Source organism: Anomaloglossus baeobatrachus, chromosome 4 (assembly GCF_048569485.1).
Source record: "Anomaloglossus baeobatrachus isolate aAnoBae1 chromosome 4, aAnoBae1.hap1, whole genome shotgun sequence".
Taxonomy (NCBI): Eukaryota; Metazoa; Chordata; class Amphibia; order Anura; family Aromobatidae; genus Anomaloglossus; species Anomaloglossus baeobatrachus.
The window spans coordinates 504,693,582-504,719,497 of NC_134356.1; the positions used below are offsets into that span (position 1 = coordinate 504,693,582).

Genomic DNA, 25,916 nt, shown 5'->3' on the forward strand with positions numbered 1-25,916 from the left:
AATGAACATGTTATCTGATCTGTTAGTAAAATAATATTATAGAGCAGGAGCTAATGGGCAGATCAATGTAGAATTTCATGGGATTAATAAAAATAAATAAATAAATCAGTAGAGCTCTGAATTGCCAAACAAGGGACTTCTATGGTTTTGGGGAGTCGCACATGTATTCCAGGCTAGTCTGGAACTCCTAAAGCATTTTGTACTATGGTGCCGAAAAGGGTATTTTGATGAAGGACATTTATTATATATCCACAGTATACAGTGGTACCTTGCTTAACGAGAACAATCCGTTCTGGGACTGTGCTTGTTAATCAAGGTACTCGTTCAGCAGAGCAAGATTTCCCATAGGAAATCATTGCAATGCTGACGATCCGTTCCACAACTTCTAAAATGTCCCATCCTGGTCCCCTATTCTATCATTCCACACATGCACAAACACACAAGCACACACACAAACTCACACAAACACACACAAACACACACATGCACGCATGCACTCACACACATATTATATGCTCACCTTACTTTCCGTTCCATCGCCGGTCTGCTGGGACTTGCTGTTCTCTGGTACTTGGCCGGGCTGTGTAACGCGTTACCATAACGACGAGGCAGGAACTTCCCGGCCAGAGCGCTGACGTCAAAGGCAGAGCCGCTTGCCTCTGATTGGCCAGCGCTCTGCCTTTCATTAGCGGTGACAGGAAGTTCCTCCCTCGTCGCTATGGATGCAGATACACAGCGTGGACTGGAGCGCAGCGGTGCACTACAGGACCCAGGAGGCCGGCGATGAAACGAATGGTAAACATATTATGTTATATTATATGCTGACCTTACCTTCCGTTCCATCGCAGGCCTCCTGGGTCTTGTAGTTCGCCGCGGGGACGTCACGATGTACCCGGGAACTACAAGCACCATGAGCCCAGCGGTGGAACGGAAGGTAAGGTGAGCATAATACTGTTTGTGTGTGCGTGCGTGTGTGTTTGTGTGTGTTTGTGCGTACATGTGTGTGTTTGTGTGGACTGCAAGTGCGGGTCAGAGCGTGGTGGATGGACGAAACCGGAAGTGTGTACAGTCAGAATTTCGCTCGTACAGCAAAGCTTTCTCGTAAAGCGGGTTACAAATTTACAGAAAGCTTTGCTTGTTAAGCGAAATTCTCGTTAAGAGGGTTACTCATTAAGCGAGGTACCACTGTATAATAATAAAAAAAAAAAGTCTGATAAGGTTGTACAGATTGCTTACCAAGTCTGCATGTTTATGAGAATTCTGAAGTGCTGTGCGCACGTTGCTTCTTTTTTCCTTGCAGTTTTGGATGCAGAAAATACCTGCAGCATGTCAATTGTTGGTACGTTTTTTAGCCCTTCCAGCCATTGGTTTCACAAAAAAAAAAAACAAAAAAAACACATGGCACAAAGATGCACTAAAAAATGCACTGAAAACACACCAAAAACACATGCGTTTTTTGGTGCGTTTCTGCCACAAGGTGGGTTTTTTTGGTGTAGAAAATTTTTGCACCAAAACTCAGCATGTGCATATAACCCTAAAGGCACATTTACACACAATGATATCGCTAACGATATGTCGTCGGGGAATTCGTGACGCACATCCGGCGTCGTTAGCGACGTCGTTGCGTGTAACAGCTCCGAGGGAGTGTTAACAATCAAAAATACTCACCTAATCATTGATCGCTGTTAATTTTTAAAATCTCGTTGGTCGTTGTGGACGCAGGTTGTTCGTCGTTCCTGAGGCAGCACACATCACTACGCGTGACACCCCGGGAACGACGAACAACAGCTTACCTGCGTCCTCCGGCAACGAGGTGGGCGTGTCGTTAATGCGGCTGGTCTCCGCCTCTCTGCTTCTATTGGTCGGCCGCTATGTGACGTCGCTGTGACGGCGCACGAACCTCCCCCTTAACAAAGAGGTTGTTTGCCGCCCACAGCGACGTCGCTAGGAAGGTAAGTATGTGTGACGGGTACTAGCGATATTGTGCGCCACGGGCAGCGATTTGCCCGTGACGCACAAACGACGGGGGCGGGTAGGCTCGCTAGCGATATCGTAGCGAGTAAATGGGCCTTAAGGGTATGTTCACATGTTGTGTTTTTATCACTTTTTTTCATGCATATTTTTCTTGCAGTTTTTAATCAATACTGCGAAGAAAAACGCATGCCAGCAATGTTTATGAGAATCCTGACTTGCTGTGCACATGCTGCTTCTTTTTTTCTTGCAGATTTTGTTGCATACGGCACGGTGTGTGAGGCTATCCATAGCAGAGTGACCAGAGGTTGTTGTGACACCTCAGGCTTGCCATGGCAGCGATCGAGTCTCTGTGATCACATTACAGGGACCCGATCGTCAGGGAGAGGTAAGTGATTCCTCTCCCTGCCTCCTGAATGCTGCAATCGCATTGATCGCAGCATTCAGGGGGTTAAACTGCCAGAAGCGGCACGGGCACCGCTCCGGGCAGTGAGAGCCAGGTCCTGGCTGTAACAGTGCCTGAACCCCCGCTATCACCATGACTAAGAAAAAAAAAACATGAAACAAAACAAGTGAAAAAATGCACAAACGCAATAAAAAAATTCATGTTTTTTCTGCTGCATTTTTTCTTGCCAAAACTTGCAGTTTGGTGTGCAGAAAATCTGCACACAAATCTGCTACATGTGCACATAGCCTAACTGAGGATCCCACTGCAGTGCCCAGCACTGATCATTAGAACAGAGGTTTAGGTCCCTCATTCTTCCTCACTGTCTCAGGATCAAATAGAGCAGCAAGGTGATGATTGACTCTTACAGCTTTATTTCAGTTTATGGCCTCAGATAGCCAACCAAGGATACATAATAAAGGTCAATGTTCTATGAGGAGGTAAGTTCCAGACTGGAACATGATAATTTTGTGGATGTCTACTATCTGGACTTTTCAAAACCAATGGATATGGTGCCACAGAGAATGTTACATACAATTAGGACAATGGGACTATGTAAGTGGGTTAAAAAAGATTTTAGTGATAGAAAACAGAGGGTGGTCTGTAATAGAACAAACATTGATTGGATTACAGTTAACAATGGAGTACTACAGGGGTCAGTATTGGGCCCTTTCATTTTTAACATATTGATTAAGGTCTCTGCAGAGGGCATACAGCTGGTACCAATGCAAAAAAAATAAATAATGGATTTTTTTAAAAAGGCATAGATGCTTATGACAAGAACATATCTTTATCTCTATTCAAGTCACATAGTGCGGCCACACGCACAATACAGTGTTCCAATTTTGGTTTCCAGTGTCTAAGAAGGACATAGCTGAACTAGATTGGGTGCAGAAAAGAGCAACCAAAGTTATCAAGGGAAAGGGTGGACTGCAATACCAAGATAGGTTATCAACATTGGGGTTAAGGCCCCGTCACACTAAGCAACATCGCTAGCAACATCGCTAATAACGAACAACTTTTGTGATGTAGCAGCGATGTTGCTAGTGATGTTGCTGTGTGTGACATCCAGCAACAACCTGGCCCCTGCTGTGAGGTCGCTGGTTGTTGCTGAATGTCCTGGGCCATTTTTTAGTTGTTGCTGTCCCGCTGTGAAGCACAGATCGCTGTGTGTGACAGCGAGACAGCAACAACTAAATGTGCAGGCAGCAGGAGCCGGCTTCTGCGGAGGCTGGTAACCAATGTAAACATCGGGTAACGAAGAAGCCCTGTCCTTGGTTACCCGATATTTACCTTTGATACCAGCCTCCGCCGCTCTCACTGTCAGTGCCGGCTCCTGCTCTGTGCACATGTAGCTGCAGGACACATCGGGTAATTAACCCGATGTGTGCTGTAACTAGGAGAGCAGGGAGCCAGCGCTAAGCATTGTGCGCTGCTCCCTGCTCTGTGCACATGTAGCTGCAGCACACATCGGGTAATTAACCCGATGTGTGCTGTACTAGGAGAGCATGGAGCCAGCGCTAAGCGGTGTGCGCTGCTCCCTGCTCTGTGCACATGTAGCTGCAGCACACATCGGGTAATTAACCCGATGTGTGCTGTAACTAGGAGAGCAAGGAGCCAGCGCTAAGCGGTGTGCGCTGCTCCCTGATCTGTGCACATGTAGCTGTAGCACACATCGGGTAATTAACCAGTGCGATGTGTGCGATGTGTGCGATGCTCCCTGCTCTCTGCACGTGTAGCTGCGTGCGCTGGTAACCAAGGTAAATATCAGGTTGGTTACCCGATATTTACCTTAGTTACCAAGCGCAGCATCGCTTCAGTGGGTCGCTGGGGGCTGGACACTGGTTGCTGGTGACAGCTCACCAGCAACCCGTGTAGCGATGCTCCAGCGATCCCTGCCAGGTCAAGTTGCTGGTGGGATCGCTGGAGCGTCTGACTGTGTGACCTCTCACCAGCAACCTCCTAGCAACTTACCAGCGATCTCTATCAGGTTGTATCGTTGTTGGGATCGCTGGTAAGTTGTTTAGTGTGACGGTACCTTTATTCAATTTGGAAAAGTAAAGGCATAGGGGCCATCTTGTTTAACATGCAAATATACGAAGAGACAGTATATTGATCTTTCTAATGATCTTTTTACTCCTAGGCCAGCAACGATGACAATGGGACATTAGCAAAACAAAACATTCAGCTGCTAATGCTCATCCATCACTGCTCTGTATTACGTCCATGTGCTTGACACCTGTGACCCACAGGTAAAAAGGGAATCAGTCAGCAGGTTTTTGCTACCTTATCTGAGAGCAGCATGATGTAGGCAAAGGGGCCCTGAATCCAACGATGTATCCCTTGGATTACTGGGTGCAGCGGGTGTGACACAATCAAAGTTTTCAGATTCAGTAATAGAGCAGAGCTGAGAAAGCTATCCACACTCACAACAGGCTTTCTATGTACCATGTCTATAGACAGTGATGTGCTAATATCAGGAGGGGGCATGCAATTCAAACCTAGTCAGACAATGATAAACTCCGAAAGGTAAAACAAGCATTGCGGGTAAACAATACCATAAGAGGGGCATAGCTGAAGTCTATGTTTTACCCTGCAGCATGCTGTCTTCAGCAAAAGCCTGACACATTCCCTTTAAAACTATGAAACTATGGTGTTACTATCCTGCCATATGTGGACTTACCGTATCACAATAGAGCTGCCCTTAAATCCATCACCCTCTATTCATTTTTAGATATTGAAGCTCATTCTCTACCAATTAAACAGTAGATTGATGAGGGAAAACTGCATTAAATGTTACGCAATGATTACATGATTACATGACACTGTTGACCTATGTTGAGTGCATAGGGGTCTATGTGCAATGTGCTTTCCCAGTGAATATAAAAGCAGGGGGGAAAAAAAGAAGCTAACTTGTTTTAAAACCAGATGTGAATGATATATATTTTTTTGATAACACCAATACTAAGAATATTGCATGTTATTATGTACATATTATTCTTATGAATAAAATATACAATTAACTACAAATTAACTGTTCATAGAAAACACTTACAAAGTCATCAGTGGCATCTTTCACGGCAGTGATGGTCAATACAAGAACTAAAGGCACGATGGTGGTAAACCATGATAAGGATGAGATTTCAGGGATCAACTGCAAAAAAGAAACACATTATTATACAACTAGGAGAACCAACATTATTTTACCACATCAAGAACACATTGTGAATATTGTATGCATCACTTATGGTGCACACCAACGTTATGAATTCAGTTGTTATGCTTTTTTTGGAAACAGAATATCGGAACTCATTGGGGATGGTTGGACCTCGTGGACTTATAATGGGGTCTCTGGCAGATATGTGAACAGTGATACATATGGGAGGATTTTGCCTGCACTAGCATTCTCTAGATCTGCTCCTACTCTCGCCCGCCTATGTACTCTAGCAGACACTCATCCTCTCAAAGAACCCTCATCCTCTCGCAGACCCTCATCCTCTCGCCTGCCTACCTGATTCCTATATTGTAATAAACTAGACTCTAATTTGCTTTGGTTTTGGATGATATGGACATGCAGATGCTCACATAAATACATGGTTATGAGGCATCTTTTGGTCTTCACTATGGTGATACTTTATCCATGTACTTGGTCTATTGCGGGCATCACACGGTACGATCTATCGTGCGATTGCACAAGCGATCGTACCTGCCCTCGTCGTTTGTGCGTCACGGGCAATTAGTTGCCCGTGGCGCACAAAGTCGTTAAACCCCCGTCACACGTACTTACCTCCCGGACAACCTCGCTGTGGGCGGCAAACATCCACTTCCTGAATGGGGAGGGACGTTCGGCGTCACAGCGACGTCACACAGCGGCCGCCCAAAAGAAGCGGAGGGGCGGAGATGAGCGGGACGTAAACATCCCGCCCACCTCCTTCCTTACGCATTGCCGCCGGGACGCAGGTAAGCTGTGTTCATCGTTCCCGGGGTGTCACACGGAGCGATGTGTGCTACTCCGGGTACGATGAACAACCTGCGCAAAGTAGAATAAACAAATTTTTAAAAATGAGCGACGAGTAAACGATTCGCGATTCGTAACCGATTTGCGATCGTTTACAGACGTTTGTAGGTGTCACACGGGTCGACGTCGCAAATGATGCCAGATGTGCGTCACGAAAACCATGACCCCAACGACATATCGCACGACAGATCGTCTCGTGTGACGCCCGCATATGGTATTGCAATACTTTATGACTTCACTATTTTTGCACGGTCGGGTAGGACAAGGATGAGTGTTGTGATGTAGATTGTGAACCACAGCAGGAATATAAGGTATTTGCATGTGAGTCCCCTGCTGATATAGAACAGTATTTGGTTAAAAAAAATTTCATTGTATTTTGCAGTTTTCACATTATGTATCAATAAAAACATAAGGTTTATGCATAGGTGTGCACAAGTGCTCATCATGCTTGTTTGCTTTTTTGTTGTATGGTCTACATACCTATGACACTTCAAACCCTTATAAATCAAAGTGTGTGGTTGTCGGAGCCAGTTATTTTTTTATTTTGTTGTTAGTCAAGGTGAAAAAAAAAGTTCTGGTAGGATAACCTGGCGAAATATCTGCTTCTGCTTTTATTCCCTTCCTTTGATTACACTGATGTCACCATAAACAAGATTATGGACAACAGTAAGGCTATGTCCGCACGCTGCGTTCTGGTTTGACAACAAAAATGCACCCTCTGGCAGACTCTTGATAAATGTAAACACTGCATTTGACAAAAAAACGTGAAAAAAACGTGGTAAAAACGCATACATTTTCAATGCATTTTCCCTGCGTTTGGGCTGCATTTTGGACTGCGTTTTTAAAGGAGAAATAAAATAAGATAGGACAGGATTTGATAGATAGCTAGAATAAATACATAGAGGGATAGATAGAAAAAATAGATAGAAAGAATAAATAGCATGATTGTATGGCTCTGTCTGCTGTCAGCGGGCAATGAGAATGAACTCGGGTGAACCTCTGAGGTCAGTGCCGCGACATGAAGTAGTGCAGGGCCCACAACTGAGACGTCAGAGTTTCACCCAAGTTTATTGTCATCGCGTGACTTTGTCTCTGTGTGCTGTTATGAACTCAGGTGAACCTCTGACGTCAGTGCTGCGGCACAGGCATTAGTGCGGGCCCGCAGCTGTGACATCAGAGCTTCACCTGACTTCATTCTCAACACGTAGCTCTGTCTCTATGTCACGGCATGATTTGCGGTCACAGGTCTCACCTGTGACCGCATATTCACCTGAGTGAGGGCACTGCTGATTGCGCAGCTCACTTGAGTCACTTGGGTGATTTGCTGTCACATTTGGAGGACTCCAGCTGTGGCTGCGGGTAACCTGAGTGATGTCACCGTGACTCACTTCAGTTGCTGCATGGAGCTCCCAGAGAGCGGTCGTTCTCTATGGCCGCTCGCTGTGAGCTTCCAATGTAGCAGAGCTGGAAGCATCGTGGGACCTTGTGTTGATTACATCAGACCTGGAGGGGTGTTTGGGGGTTAATAAAGTGGTGAAAGAGGGTGTTTTTTTGTCTTTTATTCCAAATACAGGATAAGCCGGGTAAGGTCCTGGGACTGCTGCATCTAATGGATGCGGCATTTCTGGGCGGCTGCTGGCTGATATTTTTAGGCTGGGGTGCAGCCTAAAAATGATAGGCCTCCCAAGTCTGAGAATACCAGCCAGAAAGCTGTATGGCTTTATCATGGTTGGGTATCAATTGGGGGGAGACCACGTGTCGTTTTTTTTAAAATGTATTTATTTATTTTACTGCACTATATAGACCCGCTCACCGGCGGCTGTGATTGGTTGCAGTGAGACAGCTGTCACTCAGTGTGGGGGCGCGTCTGGCTGCAACCAATCATAGGCGCTAGTGGGCAGGGGAAGCAGTGAATATGAGATGAGGTTAATGAGTTGCCGGCACTTTCAAAAGCAGGTGAAGCTGCGGGAGCAATGTGACAGAGAGAGAGAGAGAGACCAACAGAGAGAGACCAAGAGACCTGTGTTTTTGTTGACAAGAACGGATACAAAATGCAACCAAAATGCAAACATTTTGGTTGTGTTTTGACCCACCTCATTCATTTCAATGGGAGTAAAATTTTCATAAAACGCAATGAAGGAGTGACATGCTGCTTTTTTTTTTACACAACAATTTTGACAAATATTTGTCAAACAAAACGCTGCCTAAAAAAAAGCAACGAGTGGATGGAAATTTTGATTTCTCAAACTTTGCTGGGGAAGCAAAACGCATGCATTTTGTCATTGACACGGTGCAGTTTAAAACGCAACCAAAACGCAAGAAAAAACACAACAGGCGTACATAGCCTAATACTTTGGAAACTAATGGAGCAAGTAACAGCGGGCTTACAGCACAGACTTGGGGCAATTAATTTCAGACGATCAGCTGATTGCTGATCAGCGGTCATGTAATAGCCAGCTTAGACAGGCAGACCACATTTCCTATGAGCAATTGGTAATAGATCGTGCGCTGCATATAGATGGTCAGTGTTATAGGCAGCACATATGTTTCACCAGTATGATGTGCTGTCAAGATCAATGGTTTTTAAGTTAGCTTAGCACTAATTTCATTCAATTAATGGGCATTTTGCTCCATTTTGGAGTGATAAGAAGCCTCTTTACACTACAAGATAATAGGGAAATGAGTGTTCCTGGGGACACACTTCCACTATAATACTAAAAACTTTAACTCCATATTATCATGCAATCATGGGAGGAATACTGTAAAAGTTACATTCCTATCATGAGTATTTGCTGAGTTTTCATTTTAATTTGCAGATTTTCTGCATCTATTAGGTAATTTAGGTTTTTGTCTCTTTTTGGTATGTCACACTTTTAAAGAAAGCGGCTTTATTTTTGATATTTCCTGGTATTTGGCAGTCAAAACTTTACTGCAATCGTGCAGATTACATGTGTTTGTTTTACCTGTGGATTTTACGAGCCTAATGCAATGCTATGGGGAAACTCGGCACATAAAACTCAGCATATCCACAAGAGAAACTGACATAATGAGGATTTCAAACACACCACAGGTCACGTGGTTTATGCAGCGTAAAAAATCCACAGCGAGCATGAGATTTCAATAAATCCAATCCACTTTGCTGGAACTGTAAGATGCTGCAATTTTGGCACAACTAAACATAGAGTGTTAAAAACTCATCGTGGGATACTTAAAACGTAAAAGTCATTATATTGCCTTCACATACCTGTAATATGAGGAGGAAAAGAAAATACGCATTGGCAACCCGCTGGAACTGCTCAAATAAATTGATAGGCAAGAACGAGATGATATTGTACTTGGAAGTCTTGATGCCATTGTTCTGGAAACACAAACAAACTGGTTAGACCATGAGTGTAGCTGGTTCTGGCTTTTATACACTTACACTAGTATACGTGATATATAACAGTTTTCATTTCCAAATAATGAGTTCTTAATATTTTTACTGCACAAAATTTAATATCAAAGAGAACCATATTAACCACTCTTTCTTCAACAACACATAAGAGTTATCAGATACTATTAAAGCGGTTTTCCATGATCGGAATAAGAGCAGCCTATGCTTAGGATAAGCCACCAATTCCTAACCGGTGGAAGTCTAATTCTCTAGCCTAGCGTCAGTAGGCTATTTGAAGAAGTAGCACTTACTGGAAGGGGCCGTATAGCAGACCCCCCTTCTGCTTTATCTGAACGTTGTCTACACAGTAGCGACTACGCCAGGCATTGCAACATTGTCTTCACTTAAACATAAAGTCAATTGCCAGCCTCTTGATTGTTGGGGGTTCCAAGAGTCGAAACCCCCTTCATCAAACTACTCCGTTATCGTCCAGCTATAAGTATCCAATCTGTTATCAATGGTCTGATAATGGAAAACCCTTTTAAATTCTGCTCTATGAAAAATTAAACTGAACATATTGCAAGTTAATGGAACACGAAATGACTTGTCGGAATCAATAGATGACTGCATCGTGAATAGTCTCAGAAGACTGTGGGTGCAATTATTTATCAAGCTGACAAACGAAATGTGATCAATGTCACCAGCGCTTGTCATCTTAAGCACAATCATTACCAATCTAATGCTCCTGTGATTGCAGAACCCCAGGATGTCTTCCAATAATTCCTATTCTAGTTCTGCAGCCGATCGTATAACCAAGATGTCAGGCTGTTCAGTCAAATATCGGATCTATAACCATAATGTAGTCTAAGGGGTACTTTGCACGCTGCGACATTGCAAGCCGATGCTGTAATGTCGAGCGCGATAGTCCCCACCCCCGTCGCAGCAGCGATATCTTGTAATCGCTGCCGTAGCGAACATTATCGCTACGACAGCATCACACGCACTCACCTGTCCTGCGACGTCGCTCTGGCCGGCGACCCGCCTCCTTCCTAAGGGGGCGGGTCGTGTGGCGTCACAGCGGCGTCACACGGCGGGCGGCCAATAGCAGCGGAGGGGCGGAGATGAGCAGGATGTAAACATCCCGCCCACCTTCTTCCTTCCGCATTGCAGCCGGGACGCAGGTAGGAGATGTTCCTCGCTCCTGCGACTTCATACACAGCGATGTGTGCTGCCGCAGGAACGAGGAACAACATCGTACCTGTCGCTGCACCAGCATTCTGGAAATGTCGGACCCTACACCGATGATACGATAACAACACTTTGCGCGCGTTAATCGTATCAAAAAGGATTTGCACACTACGATATCGACTGCGACACCGGATGTGCGTCACTTTAAATTTGACCCCACCGACATCGCACCTCCAATGTCGTAGTGTGCAAAGCCCGGCTAACGGGCACACAGTCAGGCAACCGGCCATCACTGCCTCTTCTTTATTTTCTATATAACCATCCATAAATTACCCTTTTTTTTTTCTTCATGTGACCATTAGTGACTGTTTTTTTTCCATGCAGTTGAATGGACTAGGCCCTAGTCAGTTTTTTGCTCACGTGTAGAAATACACTTTAAGGTTTGGCTCACATTTGCATATAAATACGCCGAGTGCAATCCAAAAAAAAAAAATCAGATTGCTCTCGCTTCAATGTTAAACAATAAAGCAGTGCTGATGTGCCCCTTTTTGGCCGGAGAAAAAAAATACTCACAACATGCCACGTATAGTCAAGTAAAACATTTGCAACTGTCCAATGCAAGTCTATGGGTGCGAGAAAAAAAAAATGGACAGCACGTGGATGATCCGTATGCCATCCGTTTTTTTACAAATACATTTCCATTCTGTAACATAGCACATTGTAAATGGTCCTGTAAACGATCGAAGAATAATAGTTGCTGAACAAAAAAAACGCATGTCATACGGATGCTGGGCAAGAAAAAAATAAATCTATAATCACGCACTCACATAGCACTCGCAATGACTCCAACTTTTCTAGTTGAGAACCGGAGTGATTTTAAATACGTGGATCTGAGTGGACCCTAGAAGTAACATTTATACTTGCAAGTCAATTCTGCTGGAAAATGTTAGTTACTGAGACATCCTGTAGGTGGCGCTCAAGACCCATGCAAAAGTGGCCTAAAATAGATGGAGCATCATGCGAGGATTGTGATTCAATGTAAATTAAAAATGTATAACCCAAAAATGTAAATCTGGAATTAACAAAATATGGGATTCAGGAATTGGGCATAATTCACGTGTAAATAAACCATCATTTCAATTCACAATTATTAATATTAAAATAAATGTTAATTAAAATAATACAATTTTTATCACAATGAAACAAGTATTGTTTTACCACTAAGATCGCATTATTACCTGGTATCTACACTCCTACACTAATGGGTATGTGCTCTATTAGCTGCTGTTTTTTTCCCTGTATAACAAAATGAAAAGCCATCAAGAGAAATCCACATTGTGAACTCCGGTAAGACTAGAGCGACACGTGCAGGACATGAAGATGGCAGTGTTGCATAGCTTTTGCGATCCATATCCTACTTCGACAGACACAAAGATCCAAACTTGTATTTGGTCACAGGTTGACTTTGCCCCTTAAGGGTGCTTTACACGCTGCGACATTGCTAACGATATATCATCGGGGTCATGTCGTTAGTGACGCACAACCGGCGTCGTTAGCGACATCACAGCGTGTGACACCTAGGAGTGACAATCAACAATCGCAAAAACGTCAAAAATTGTTGATAGTTGACACGTCGCTCCTTTTCATAATATCGTTGGTGGTGCATGCCGCTGTTGTCCTGCGGCATCACACATCGCTATGTCTGACACCGCAGGAACGACGAACATCTCCTTACCTGTGTCCACCGGCAATGAGAAAGGAAGGAGGTGGGCAGGATATTCCGCCCGCTCATCTCCGCCCCTCCGCTTCTATTGGACAGCTGTCGTGTGACGTCGCTGTGACGCCGCACGAACCGCCCCCTTAGAAAGGAGGCGGTTTGCCGGCCCCAGCGACGTCGCAGGGTAGGTAAGTCCGTGTGACGGGTGTAAGTGATGTTGTGTGGCACTGGCAGCGATTTCCCCGTGACGCACAACCGACAGGGGTGGGTACGCTCGCTAGCGATATCGATAGAGATATTGCAGCGTGTAAAGTGCCCTTTAGATGTGGTTTTTGCTGTGATTTTCCAAAAATTTGTGCAAAAGAAGTTAGTTTTGTTGAAATCTGGGAAAATCATGGCAAAAAAAAAAAGGGATTTTTTTTTCCCATTGATTTTTTAATATGTGATCCCTATCTAAGGTTTGCATTATGCATTGTTAAAGAGAATCTGTCAGCAGGTTTAATTTATATTCTTAAATTAAATTTTGAAAAGGATAAATAGATACAACAAGAAGAAGTTAGATGGTCAGACGCAATTATGGTTAGATACCTCAGTAGCATCTTGTTATACTGATGTAAAGAGCTGACTAATTATGAGAGTAGTCGTGTAGTTACCCTGAGACCAATCACATGTCTTAGCACATTACAACTATGGAAAATTAGCTCCTTAGAAGACACACTGAGCGCTATGTAAACCCAAGAGGGATGCAGCAGCTGCACAACAATCTGTGGATCGTGCCGAGTAAAAACACTCGTTTTATTTAGATTGATGTGCAGTATGTATACTCTTAAAAATCTATTCGCTTAGCTGAAAAATCAGATTTAACTGCAAAATGAGAAAGAAAAAAAGAAATGTTGCATTGTTGCTGATATGCGGATTCAAAGTTTTTTGCTGCGGCCTAAAAGGACTTGCAACTCTAAATAAAAGATGTAAATGAAGTAGGAATGCCTCCATCTGGAGAAAAGTCTCATAGCCCCACATAATAAATTTCTTAATGGATACCCAGATTATGGTGCTGCGTTTCGCTCTCCAGAACAGAACATTCATGCTGTTTCCATGACTTATGGGACATTTCCCTACACTTCTATTGCAACTCCTTCCTAGAGAGGAGTGATGCACAGGGATAGGGATCATCAGGACTATGCTCTCTCTCTTTCCAAGGGGCCTATACAGTTGCAAAATCAGACTCTGATGTGTACATCATTGGGTAGATGCTTGGTGACTGGATCATTGTGTCATCGGATGTACCTGTGATTATGTGATGTTCCAGTCACCCAAATGCTGCAGTCAATCACAGAACTCAATGACTAGGTCACCGAAAAATAAAATGTAAATACTTTATGTCCAGTGCATCCAGGATACATCACCCCAGCGGTGTGTGATAGTTCCACTACGGTTAGGTTATGTCAGATTTCACTATTTTGTAAACTTTCCTGTCCTTGGCACATTTTGTTTACAGGCTAGACAACCACTTTAAAGGGTATCTGTCACCAGGTTTTTGTTGTGTAATCTGACAGCACCATCATGTAGTGTAAGAGTTCCTGATGACAGTGATGCATCACTTATTTGTCTGTGTTTTGCTGATCAATTAAATCTGTGTTTTACCAGCAGGACCTTTAGGCCTAAGCCACACGGCATGAAAATTGGACCGCGTGGAATGCAATAAAGCATCGCATTCCACTCAGACCAATATTAACCTATGTCCCAGCACCCATGAGCGATTATTTTCCCGGCCCCAATCGGACAGAGGAAACAATCGCAGCATGCTATGACTGTAATGCGAGACTTTCTCTCGCACCCATTCAAGTCTATGGGGCGAGAGAAAGATCGCACTGCACTCGCAGTACACCGGTGTACCACGAGTGCAGTGCGAGAATGGCAGTAGCCGGCTATGGAGGAGAGAGGGAGATAAATCCCTCCCCTCCCCTCCTCCGTGCCGGCCCGCCCCTCCTCAGCGCCGGCCCATTCCCCGCAGCTGAGGGCCGATCGCATGTCGGACCTCAGTCGCAGTGACACTCGCATGACACTCGGCTCCTGCTGTGCTGCCAGCGCGAGCCGAGTGTCATGTGAGGATCGCATTAGTCCCCGTGTGGCCCAGACCTAATAACTCTACTGGACAACTGGCCTGGTCCCTCCTAGTCAAAACCATTCCCCAAGCACTGAATGGCAGCTTTCTATCAGTATACAATGTACACAGGACACTTTCGTGTGAGCGGATTATACACAGATCAACATTCTGAGCTATGCTAAAACTGCAGCAGAGTAAACTGTGATTGCATCACAATTGCTACACACAGTAAGCTAAGTGACAAATCACTGGAATCAGGGGTACTGTCCTTACATCATGCTGCTGTCAGATTACATAGCAAAAACCTTTGACAAATTCTATTTAAAGGGGTGTTCCATGCAATATTATGTTTTCAATGGATTGTCAATAACTCGTACAACTCCTTCTCAATCACCGTTTGCCCCCATTAAAATAACAACGCTTATACTCACCTCCAGTGTCAGTGTAGTGCCAGCAGTGTCAGCACTCGGTCTCCTGGGGCTCACGTGAATGGCTTCACTGTCCTTGCCTTCGGACATATCAAAGACCAATAGCAAGTGAGCAACCAGTTGCAGATCGGACTTGCTGTTCATGTTTACTTAATTCAAAGGATGGAACAGTAGTACTAGTCCGGATTTTGTGAAGTAACAACATCATCTGGGCCCTGGGACACAGAGAGCCAACACTGCTGGAATGGCAACGGCAGAGAGTATAAGCATTGTTAGGCTGCTTTCACACTACGTTTTTTTAACATGCGTCATGAACGTTTTTTTGCTTCAAAAGCGGATACTGCTTTTACAGCAAAAAAACGCATGTGTTATTTTGCAGGATCCTGTCACTTTAAGTTTATGGGCGGGCATTGGAGTCATGTGATCGGGAGTGAGGGGAACTGAACGTGAAAGACTGGGAGCCGACATCTAACAGCTGTGGAGGCTCGTAACCAAGGTAAACATCGGGTAACTTGCTTCGATACCCGATATTTACATTAGTTACGAGTGTCTGCAAGTGCTAGGAGCCGACTGCCTGCACACGTAACCAACGTAAACATCGGGTAACTAAGACCGCGGTTACCCGATGATTACCTTGGTTACGAGTGTCTGCAGCTCTCAGGCGGGGGAGAGAGAGAGAGGGAGGGGGAGGGAGGGAGGTGGAGAGAGAAGGAGAGAGGGGGAGGGAGGGAGAGAGGGGGAGGGAGGGACTGATCACCCGAGGCTGGTTTCTGGGCATGCTCAGTAGAGCAAGCAGGATCCTGTCTATCAGCATGCCAGTGTTGACATGCGTTTGCATGCGGTTTAGTCAGATCCAGCAATTTGCAGCATTTGGACGCAGCTCAAAAACGCTACAAGTAGCGTTTTTGAAAAAAGATAAAAACTGCAAGTCGCTGGATCCTCACTATAACACACGCAAACGCAGGTGAAAGCATGTTGACGCGAGTCCATTGCAAATGCATTGAAATGAAAACGCATTTGCACTGGATCCGTTTTTGCGTTAAAAAAACGTTCATGACGGATGTTAAAAAAACGTAGTGTGAAAGCAGCCTTATACTAATGGAGGTAAACAGGGTGATTGAGAAGGGGTTGTCCAGCAACCGCTGCCAGTGATTGGTGGAGGGGGCATTTCCAAACGTATCCAGAATGTCAGCTACAGGAAAGGGACTTTGAGCAGCAGAAACTTCCCATGACCTGAAAGAGGAACTGTGGGGGATCCAGGAGGGCAAGTATGATTTAAGTATTCGAAAACAATCCATGGCTTTAAAAATGTCTATGCTATGGAAAACACCTTTAACATTCCACAAAATGACCATATAGCCATAACGTTGTGCTCAGCTTACCTTTTTATGCTTGACTACTCCCTAAATATCATGATATATTTATTTATTTATTTATTTAAAATCATTAGCACGCAAAGCAAGGTGCAACTTCAAGTAACAGTAATAACCAGCAAGAGCAGCAATCCCTGGAATTTACTCCAAACCCTTCACCACATTATCACAATGACACGAAGCTGCTATGATAATCTCATTTGCACATGTATTACATGAAAATTCAAAGTTAAAGGGGTTTTCTCACAAACAAAGTTAAGTTTACAGTTCATTTTAATGAACAGATCTTGGAATAATAATAAGTTCCACAATTAGATCTTCCTGTGCTGAGATAATATTATATATGTGTGCCCCTGCTATGTACTGTGTAATGACCGTGTCTGACTGTACAGGGACATGATCTGATCATACCACAGCTCCTGGGCCTGGGGGGACACAAAGCAAAATAAAGACAGCACAGGATCATACCCATGCTCTAATGTCTCCATACTTTTTACTTCCTCCTCAGCCCAGGAGATGTGGTATGAAAAGACCAAGTCCCTGTATGGTCAGACACGGCCATTACACAGCACATAGCAGAGGCACATACCGTATATAAGATTATTTCAGCATAGGAACATTTTTTTTTAACACATCCAATTGTGGAAATTATTATTATTCCAAGATCAATTGATTACAATGAACTTTGTTTGTGGGAAAAACCCCTTTAACCCCATAGCGACGGCCTAACGTCTCAAGAAGTCGGAAAAACAGGGTACTTATTCTGTTCCGACGCTTTGAGACGTCAGGCCGGAAAAAGCTTGTAGCGCCCCCCAGTGACGGAAAATCTCGTGGGTTTCAGCTACCGGGGGTAGCTGAGACCTCCCAGATTATGAATCGGGGTGTTTATTTTTGACCCCGATAATGTGATCGCCAGTATACACCGTATACCGACGATCACATAAAAAAAAAAAAAAAAGAAATGGCCGGTAAAACTGATTTCTTTTTCATCTGACGTGATCAAACATGTCGGCCGGAATTTGTTTATTTTCAATAAATTGGTGAAAGAGGGAATGTTTTGGGGAGTGTTTTTTTCAAATAATTTTTTTTTTGTCCTTATTTTTTTCTATTACCGACTGGGTTAGTGATGTCGGGAATCTGTTTAGATGCCGTGACATCACAAACCCCTGGGCTTGATGCCAGGTGACATTACAGCTGGTATCAACCCCGTATATTACCCCGTTTGCCACCGCACCAGGGCGCGGGATGAGCTGGTGGCGAAGCGCCAGGATTGGCGCATCTAATGGATGCGCCACTTCTGGGGCGGCTGCGGCCTGCTATTTTTAGGCTGGGAAGAGTCCAATAACCATGGCTCTTCCCACCCTGAGAATACCAGACCCCAGCTGTCCGCTTCACCTTGGCTGGTGACCTAATTTGGGGGGGTCCACGTTTGTTTGTTTTTTAAAAAAATAACGCCTGGGGAGCCCTCCAAATTGATCACCAGCCAAGGTGAAGCTGTCAGCTGTGGTTTGCAGGCTACAGCTGTCTGCTTTACCCTAGCTGGCTATCAAAAATAGGGGGGACCCCACGTCGTTTATTTTAATTATTAATTTTTTGGGGGGCTAAATACAAGGCTAGGCACCCTTTAGTGCCACATGAAAGGCACTAAAGGGCGCCAGCTTAGAATATGTAGGGGGTGGGACGTTATCTTTGTTTGACATCTATCCATTCATCCATTGTAGCACTTTAGGCTGTGCACCCACAATCGGGGTTTGCAGCGTTTTGGGCGCAGAGTGTTTTCCCTGCGTCGATAACGCTGCGTTGTGCAGTAGACGCACAACGGAAGGATTTTTAGAAATCCCGTGCCCACTGTGCTTCTCTTCTCCGCAGCATACACTGACCTGTGGTGCAGCTTCCCGAGCCTCAGCATGTCAATTTATGCTGCGGAGACAAGAGTGTTCTCTGCAGGTAGCATAGAGCTCCACAGCAGCCTGAACCCAAATCGTGAAAAATACGAAATAACGTTTGGAACTCCATTCTATGTCTGAACTGGGTGCAAAAAACCTAAAAAAAACTTCACTATGGGGAGATAAGGTATGCACACCAGTGACTATGTAAGGGGAATACATGGAATAGCAGAAACTGCTGTATGAATACGGACATGAAAAATTCAATAGCTGTATGTAAGGATGAGATGTGAAAAATGGAATCTGCATTACTGCCATGAATATATGAATAAAGAGAAATTTAGCTACTGAATTGATCAATGCAATAGAGCCCCAACACTACGCCAAAGTATTTCTCTACGTTGGGGTAGTGTTGGGGCTCTATTCTATGTCTGAACTGGGTGCAAAAAACCTAAAACCTAGGTTTTTTGCACCCAGTTCAGACATAGAATGGAGTTCCAAACGTTATTTCGTATTTGTTAGTAGTTTTTCGTTTGTGAACCCTCCCCATACACACCTATTGCCAATTCACATCGTATATATAGCCTGGGTCTCAGCTTCCTATACACGGTAAGTTTTTTAACTGCATGAGAGGACACACACAAGCTAGGGACCCCAACGTAGAGAAATACTTTGGCGTAGTGTTGGGGCTCTATTGCATTGATCAATTCAGTAGCTAAATTTCTCTTTATTCATATATTCATGGCAGTAATGCAGATTCCATTTTTCACATCTCATCCTTACATACAGCTATTGAATTTTTCATGTCAGTATTCACACAGCAGTTTCTGCTATTCCATGTATTCCCCTTACATAGTCACTGGTGTGCATACCTTATCTCCCCATAGTGAACCCAAATCGTGGGCATGGGCAGCTGCGTTCTCCCGTGGACAACACTCACATCTCTGCAGGAAGGCTGACACTGTGTACTAAACGCCGTGTCGCTGGATCATGGCCACATAGCCTAAAAGTGAGAAATTTGTTGCTACAGCAACATTTTTGTGAAGTACCTGTGGATTCAAAATGCTTACTATACTCCTGAATAAAATCCAGTTTCCAAAATGGGGTCACTTGTGGGGGGCCCTGCAAATGTGACATGGTGCCCGCAATTTATTTCAACTTTTCCAGAATTCAAATGGTGCTCCTTCCATTCCAAGCCCTCCCATTTATCCAAACAGAGGTTTTTGGCTACATGTGGGGTATCCCTGTGCTCACAAGACATTGGATAACAACCTGTTGAGTCCACGGTTGTTTGTTGCCTCTTGAAAAAGTAAGAAATTTGATGCTAAAGCAACATTTTTGTGAAAAAAACGAAAATTTTCAATATGGCAACCTAAGCTTATCAAATTCTGTGAAGTACTCTTGGATTCAAACTGCTCACTATACACCTAGATAAAAGCCTTGAGGTGTCTTGTTTCCAGAATGGGGTCACTTGTGGGGGACCTCCACTGTTTAGGCACCTTAGGGGCTTTCCAAATGCAACATAGCGTCCGCTAATGATTCCAGCCAATTGTGCAGTCAAATGGCGCTCCTTCCCTTCCGAGCGCTGCTGTGCACCCAAACAGTTGATTTTCATCACACATAAGGTATCAGCATACTCAGGAGAAATTGTACAATAAATCTCATGCTGAATTTTTTCCTGTTACAAAAAAAAGCTACCTGGTTGAAGTAACAATTTTATGGTAAAAATGTATTTTTTTATTTTCACAGCTCAACATTATAAACTTCTGTGAAGCACCTGAGGGTTCAGGGTACTCACCAAACATCTAGATAAATTCCTTGTGGGGTCTATTTTCCAAAATGTGGCCACATGTTGAGGAGCTTCACTGTTTAGGCACCTCAGGGGCTCTCCTAATGCAACATGGCGTCCGCTATTGATTCCAGACAATTTTGCAGTCAAATGGCACTCCTTCCCTTCCGAGCCCCGCCGTGTGCCCAAACAGTTGATTTCCACCACATATAAAGGTATCGCCAAACTCAGGAGAAATTGCACAATAAATTTCATGGTGATTTTTTTCCTGTTACCCTTGTGAAAAAAAGCTACCTGGTTGAAATAACAATTTTGTGGTAAAATTTTATTTTTTTATTTTCATGGCTCAACGTTATAAAATTCTGTGAAGCACCTGGGGGTTCAGGGTACTCACCAAACATCTAGATAAATTCCTTGAGGGGCCTAGTTTCCAAAATGGGGTCACTTGTGCGGGGTTTCTGCTGTTTAGGTACCTTAGGGGTCCTCCAAATGTGACATGGTGCCCGCAATCTTTTTCAGCCAAATTTCCTTTCCAAAATTCAAATTTTGTTCCTGCCGTTCCAAGCCCTCCCATTTGTCCAAACAAAGGTTTCAGACCACATGTGAGGTATCACCGCGCTCATAAAAAAGTGGGTAACAAACCTTGAGGTCAAATTTTTGGAATTATCTCTTCAAAAAGTGAGAAAATTGATGCTAAAGCAACATTTTTGAGAAAATTATTAAAATTTTCAATATGACAACGTAACGTTAACAAAATCTGTGAAGTACCTGTGGATCCAAAATGCTCACTATACCCCTAGATAGAAGCCTTGAGGGGTCTAGTTTCCAAATGGCGTCACTTGTGAGGGGGTTTCTTCTGTTTAGGTACCTTAGCGGACCTGTAAATGCAACATGGTGCCCGCAATCTATTTCAGCCAAATATGCTTTCCAAAATTCAAATATTGCTCTTTCTGTTCCGAGCCCTCCCATTTGTCCAAACAGAGGTTTCTGACCACATGTGGGGTATCGGTGCGTTCATAAGAAAGTGGGGAACAAGTTTTGGGGTCCATTTTCTTGTGTTATGTCTTCTAAAAGTGAATAAATTTGGGTTACAGCAACATTTTTAGGTAAAATTTAATTTTTGCTTTTTTTCATTCCACATTGCTTTTGTTCATGTGAAGCACCTGAAGGGTTAATAAACTTCTGGAATGTGGTTTTGAGTACTTTGGGGGGTGTAGTTTTTAGAATAGTGTCACTTTTGGGTATTGTCTGTCATCTAGGCCTATTGAAGTCACTTCAAATGTGATGTGGTCCCTAAAAAAATGGTTTTGTAAATTTTGATGTAAAAATGAGAAATCGCTGATAAACTTTGAACTCTTCTAACTTCCTAACAAAAAAAAATTTTGTTTCCAAAATTGTGCTGAATATGTGGGAAAGGTTATTTATTAACTGTTTTGTGTCACAGAAATCTCTGGTTTAACGGTATAAAAATTCAAAAGTTGAAAATTATTAAATTTTCAAAATTTTTGCCAAAATTATTTTTTTTCATAAATAAACGCAAAAAATATTGTCCTAAATTTGGTACTAACATGAAGCATGGAGTCCAATATGTGACGAAAAAACAATCTCAGAATCACCGGGATCCGTTGAAGCGCTCCAGAGTTATAACCTCATGAAGTGACATTGGTCAGAATTGCAAAATTTAGTCTGGTCATTAAGGTGAAAATTAGCTCCGTCACTAAGGGGTTAAAGATCATCGTGAATAAACTTGTTTGAGTCTCTGAATTCTTAGAACTGAAGCACGTTTATGTTTGCTTTAAGTGCACATTCCTTAATACTGCAGGATCGGAAGACAGCAGAGACTATGGCTACATCCAACCAACAGACCAACTTCAGATCAGCGTTTGCAAACTCAATAGCAAAAAGCTTTCAAGAGCTGTGCTCCTTGCCTAGGAGATGCCCCCCTATGATATACTGTAGTGGTGGCTGGTAATAAGAGGTTAACTGCAAAGTTGCTTATTTTTTCAAGCACTTTGCAATTTTAACCATTTAAGTAGAAGCACATTCCCCATCAACAGCCATGACTAAAGCCGCATTTAGACAGTAAAACAAAAAATGAAATGTCAATGATATATTTGAGGCATAAAACTGGTCCTGAAAACATCACAGAAAGAAGACAGACACATTTAACATAACACGAGGAAACAATACTTGGGCTGCTTTCACACATCTGGTTTATGCAGTGCGGCTCTATCCGGCTCAAAAACCTATGCAACGGATGCGACGAAAAAACGGATCCGTTGCATACGTTTTTCCAAGCGACCCGTCCATTTTTTGACAGATGCGGCTTGATACTGATCATGCGCAGTGCAAAAAACCGCATGCGGCGGCCGGATGCGGTTTCTGCCACAGGACGCCGCATCTGGCGTCCATAGGCTTGCATTGTAAATAGCGCCGGATGGCGCTGAAACCGGCGCAATGCGGTTTTTTCGACGAATAAAAAAATGTGCCAGGCAACGTTCCATCCGGCCGCCGCATGTGCTAAATATGTCGCATCCAGCAAAATCCGGCCAGAACGCAAGGCCATGCGGCACAATATGGCGCTAATGCAAGTCTATGCGGAAAAAACGCAACCGGCTGCAAAAAAAAAACAATTGCGTTTTTTCTGCAAAGCGCCATATTGTGCCGCCGTGCAAAAACCGGATGTGTGAAAGGAGCCTAATGCACTACAGTAAGCTACATGTGGCTTAGAAAAACTTTGAATAATACAGATGTGTAAATCTTTGGAGTTGAAGCATTTTGGTTCCCATTTCAAGCTGCATTTTTTGTGTGCATTTGTGTGCTCATCCACATGTGGAATTTTTAATGCAATTTTAAAGGGGATGTCCGGCTTTAGGATACACGTCTGCAGGTACTCTGTTACTGCAGTCTTGTGAATCCTCATATCATGCACACTATGTGCTCTGAGGATTCTTCCCTTCGGGCACTGGGAGAGACAGGCACGTGAAGAAAACTATGCGATTTGCATACATGCAGTCACATGCCAACTAGACGTACACGGCCTCACTCGATACAAAAGAATTGAGCAAGGCAGAATATGCCTAGTTGGAATGTGGCATGGAGTATGCAAATCATAAACTTGCAGTCACGTGCCCGACTCTCCCAGCGCCCACACTGGAGAATCCTGCTAGCGTGGAGTGACTGGAGACTTGCACCCGAAGGTCAGATATCCCCTTTAATTTTGCTTTATTTTCTACATTTTGTCTTTGGAATTTAGCTAATGTAATCAACATCATAAACCATTTTTTTTTACTTTAGAAAACAGTTCCCAGAAAAGCTTCTTCAATCAAATATGCAACATCAAACACATGTGGGGTAAGATGTGGCTTTGACTTTGTTTCAACACATTAGTAGTGGTTAGAGAAATCTTAAAAGAAGGGTCCATCAAATTTGAAGCAGTTCTGTCGTCAGATTCCAAACTGTAAAACTGCATACGTTATTGAATAAATCACTTACACCTGATGAGCCTGTTACAATGGTTGCCTAATCTATCATTAAAATTTTACTGAGAAATATGAAAGTGAGGCGTCGAGCTTAGGACCGGACTTATAAAGCTGGACTTGTAGAGTGTTAAGATTAAACATAGAAGATAATGCAGTCGTTGTATGATTAGACTCACACACATACACTGCTCTGTGCAAAGCACTGGGTCAAGTTTTCCATCAGAATCCTCCAAAAACTCCACTTTGGACACTGTCTGCTTTGTCACATGTTTGTGCACATCAGAAAAAGAGAAATACTGCCAAATCAGAGGTCAGACCGTGTCCAAAGCAATTCTGTCTGCCTCATAATACCGTAGTGATCGTCTAAGTCGTGGTTTTCATTGGAATACTGCTTTTTGGGGAATCTAAAGTGGTGTGTGTGTGTGTGTGTGTGTGTGTGCCTAAACGAGCATGGATTTATATAAAAAATATACCAGCCTCAACAGGTATATGCAGTGCTGTAACAATCACGGTAGCAGGGATCGCGACCTCGACTGGGCCAAAGGGTATAGGGGGACCGTTGACCCCAGTACCTGTGTCAGTTGGATATGCGTCAGAGGTAACGCATCCAGCTAAAATACATTGCAGCTGACAGCACTGTACATATACCAGGATATGGCTATATACAAGTATGTGACCAGGATGGGGCTATATATTGTAGGATAGAGCCAAAAGGGGGACATATATACTATGATGGCGACATGATAAAGCGATATACCAGGATGGGGACATGATTAAGAGATATATCAGGATGGGGATATATACCAGGATGGGGCCAAGATGGGGACATATACTAGGATGGGGCGATCTACCGGGATGAAGACATGATGGGGCCATATATACCAGCATTGGGACATGATGAAGATATATACCAGGATGGGGACATGATTTGGACATATATCAGGATGGGGATATATACCAGGATGTGGCCAGGATCGTGACATATACTAGGATTGGGCTATATACCAGGATGGAGATATGATGAGCCATATATCCCAGGATGGGAACATGATGAAGCTATATATACCAGGATGGGGATATGATGGGGCCATATATACCAGGATGGGGCCATGTATACCAGGATGGGGACATACACCAGAATGGGGACATATATACAAGGACAGGCCATGATGGGGACATATATACCAGGATGGATACCAGGATGGAGCCATGATGGTGATATATATATACCAGCACATAGTCATGATGGGGTCATACACCAGGATGAGGGACATATAGGACATATTTACCAAAAAGTGGCTCAGGATGAGGAGACATTAGTACAGGATAGGGGGTCATTACTACACAGTTAACACTAGAAGTCCCAGAAATTTTGAGCTCCCCCAAAAGAGGGTCAAATGACCCTTAGTCCAAACTAAATAGAACTAAGGGGTACTTCTCACATAGAGAGATAGCTAGCGAGATCGCTGCTGAGTCACGGTTTTTGTGACACACCAGTGACCTCATTAGCGATCTCGCTGTGTGTGACACTGAGCAGCGATCTGGCCCATGCTGTGAAATCGCTGCTCGTTACACACAGTGCTGGTTCATTTTTTGGACGTTGCTCTCCCGCTGTGAAGCACACATCGCTGTGTTTGACAGCGAGAGAGCAACGATCTGAATGTGCAGGGAGCCGGCTTCTGGCAGCCTGTGGTAAGCTGTAACCAAGGTAAATATCGGGTAACCAAGCGAAGCCCTTTGCTTGGTTACCCGATATTTACCTTGGTTACTAGCGTCCGCCGCTCTCAGGCTGCCAGTGCCGGCTCCATGCACATGTAGCCAGAGTACACATCGGGTAAATAAGCAAAGCGGTTTGCTTATTAACCCGATGTGTACTCTGGCTAGGAGTGCAGGGAGCCAGCGCTAAGCGGTGTGCGCTGATAACCAAGGTAAATATCGGGTAACCAAGCGAAGTGCTTTGCTTGGTTACCCGATATTTACCTTAGTTACCAAGCGCAGCATCTCTTCTATGCGTCGCTGCTGGCTGGGGGCTGGTCACTGGTCGCTGGTGAGATCTGCCTGATTGACAGCTCACCAGCGACCATGTAGCGACGCACCAGCGATCCTGACCAGGTCAGATCACTGGTGGGATCGGTGGAG

At 43.9% G+C, this 25,916-nt stretch overlaps 1 protein-coding gene across 5 annotated transcripts in view; it reads right to left on the minus strand.

Annotated features, from left to right (window-relative positions):
• The window catches only part of ATP8B4 (ATPase phospholipid transporting 8B4 (putative)), a 500,578-nt gene that overhangs the window by 315,837 nt on the left and 158,825 nt on the right, over window positions 1-25,916 (minus strand). For all 5 annotated transcript variants that reach the window (XM_075345819.1, XM_075345815.1, XM_075345817.1 and 2 more), the window contains exons 5-6: window positions 9,679-9,792; window positions 5,472-5,570 (exon numbers count right to left, since the gene is read on the minus strand). In XM_075345819.1, coding sequence (XP_075201934.1) covers window positions 5,472-5,570; window positions 9,679-9,792 — 213 coding nt within the window. The remainder of the gene's footprint in view (window positions 1-5,471; window positions 5,571-9,678; window positions 9,793-25,916) is intronic.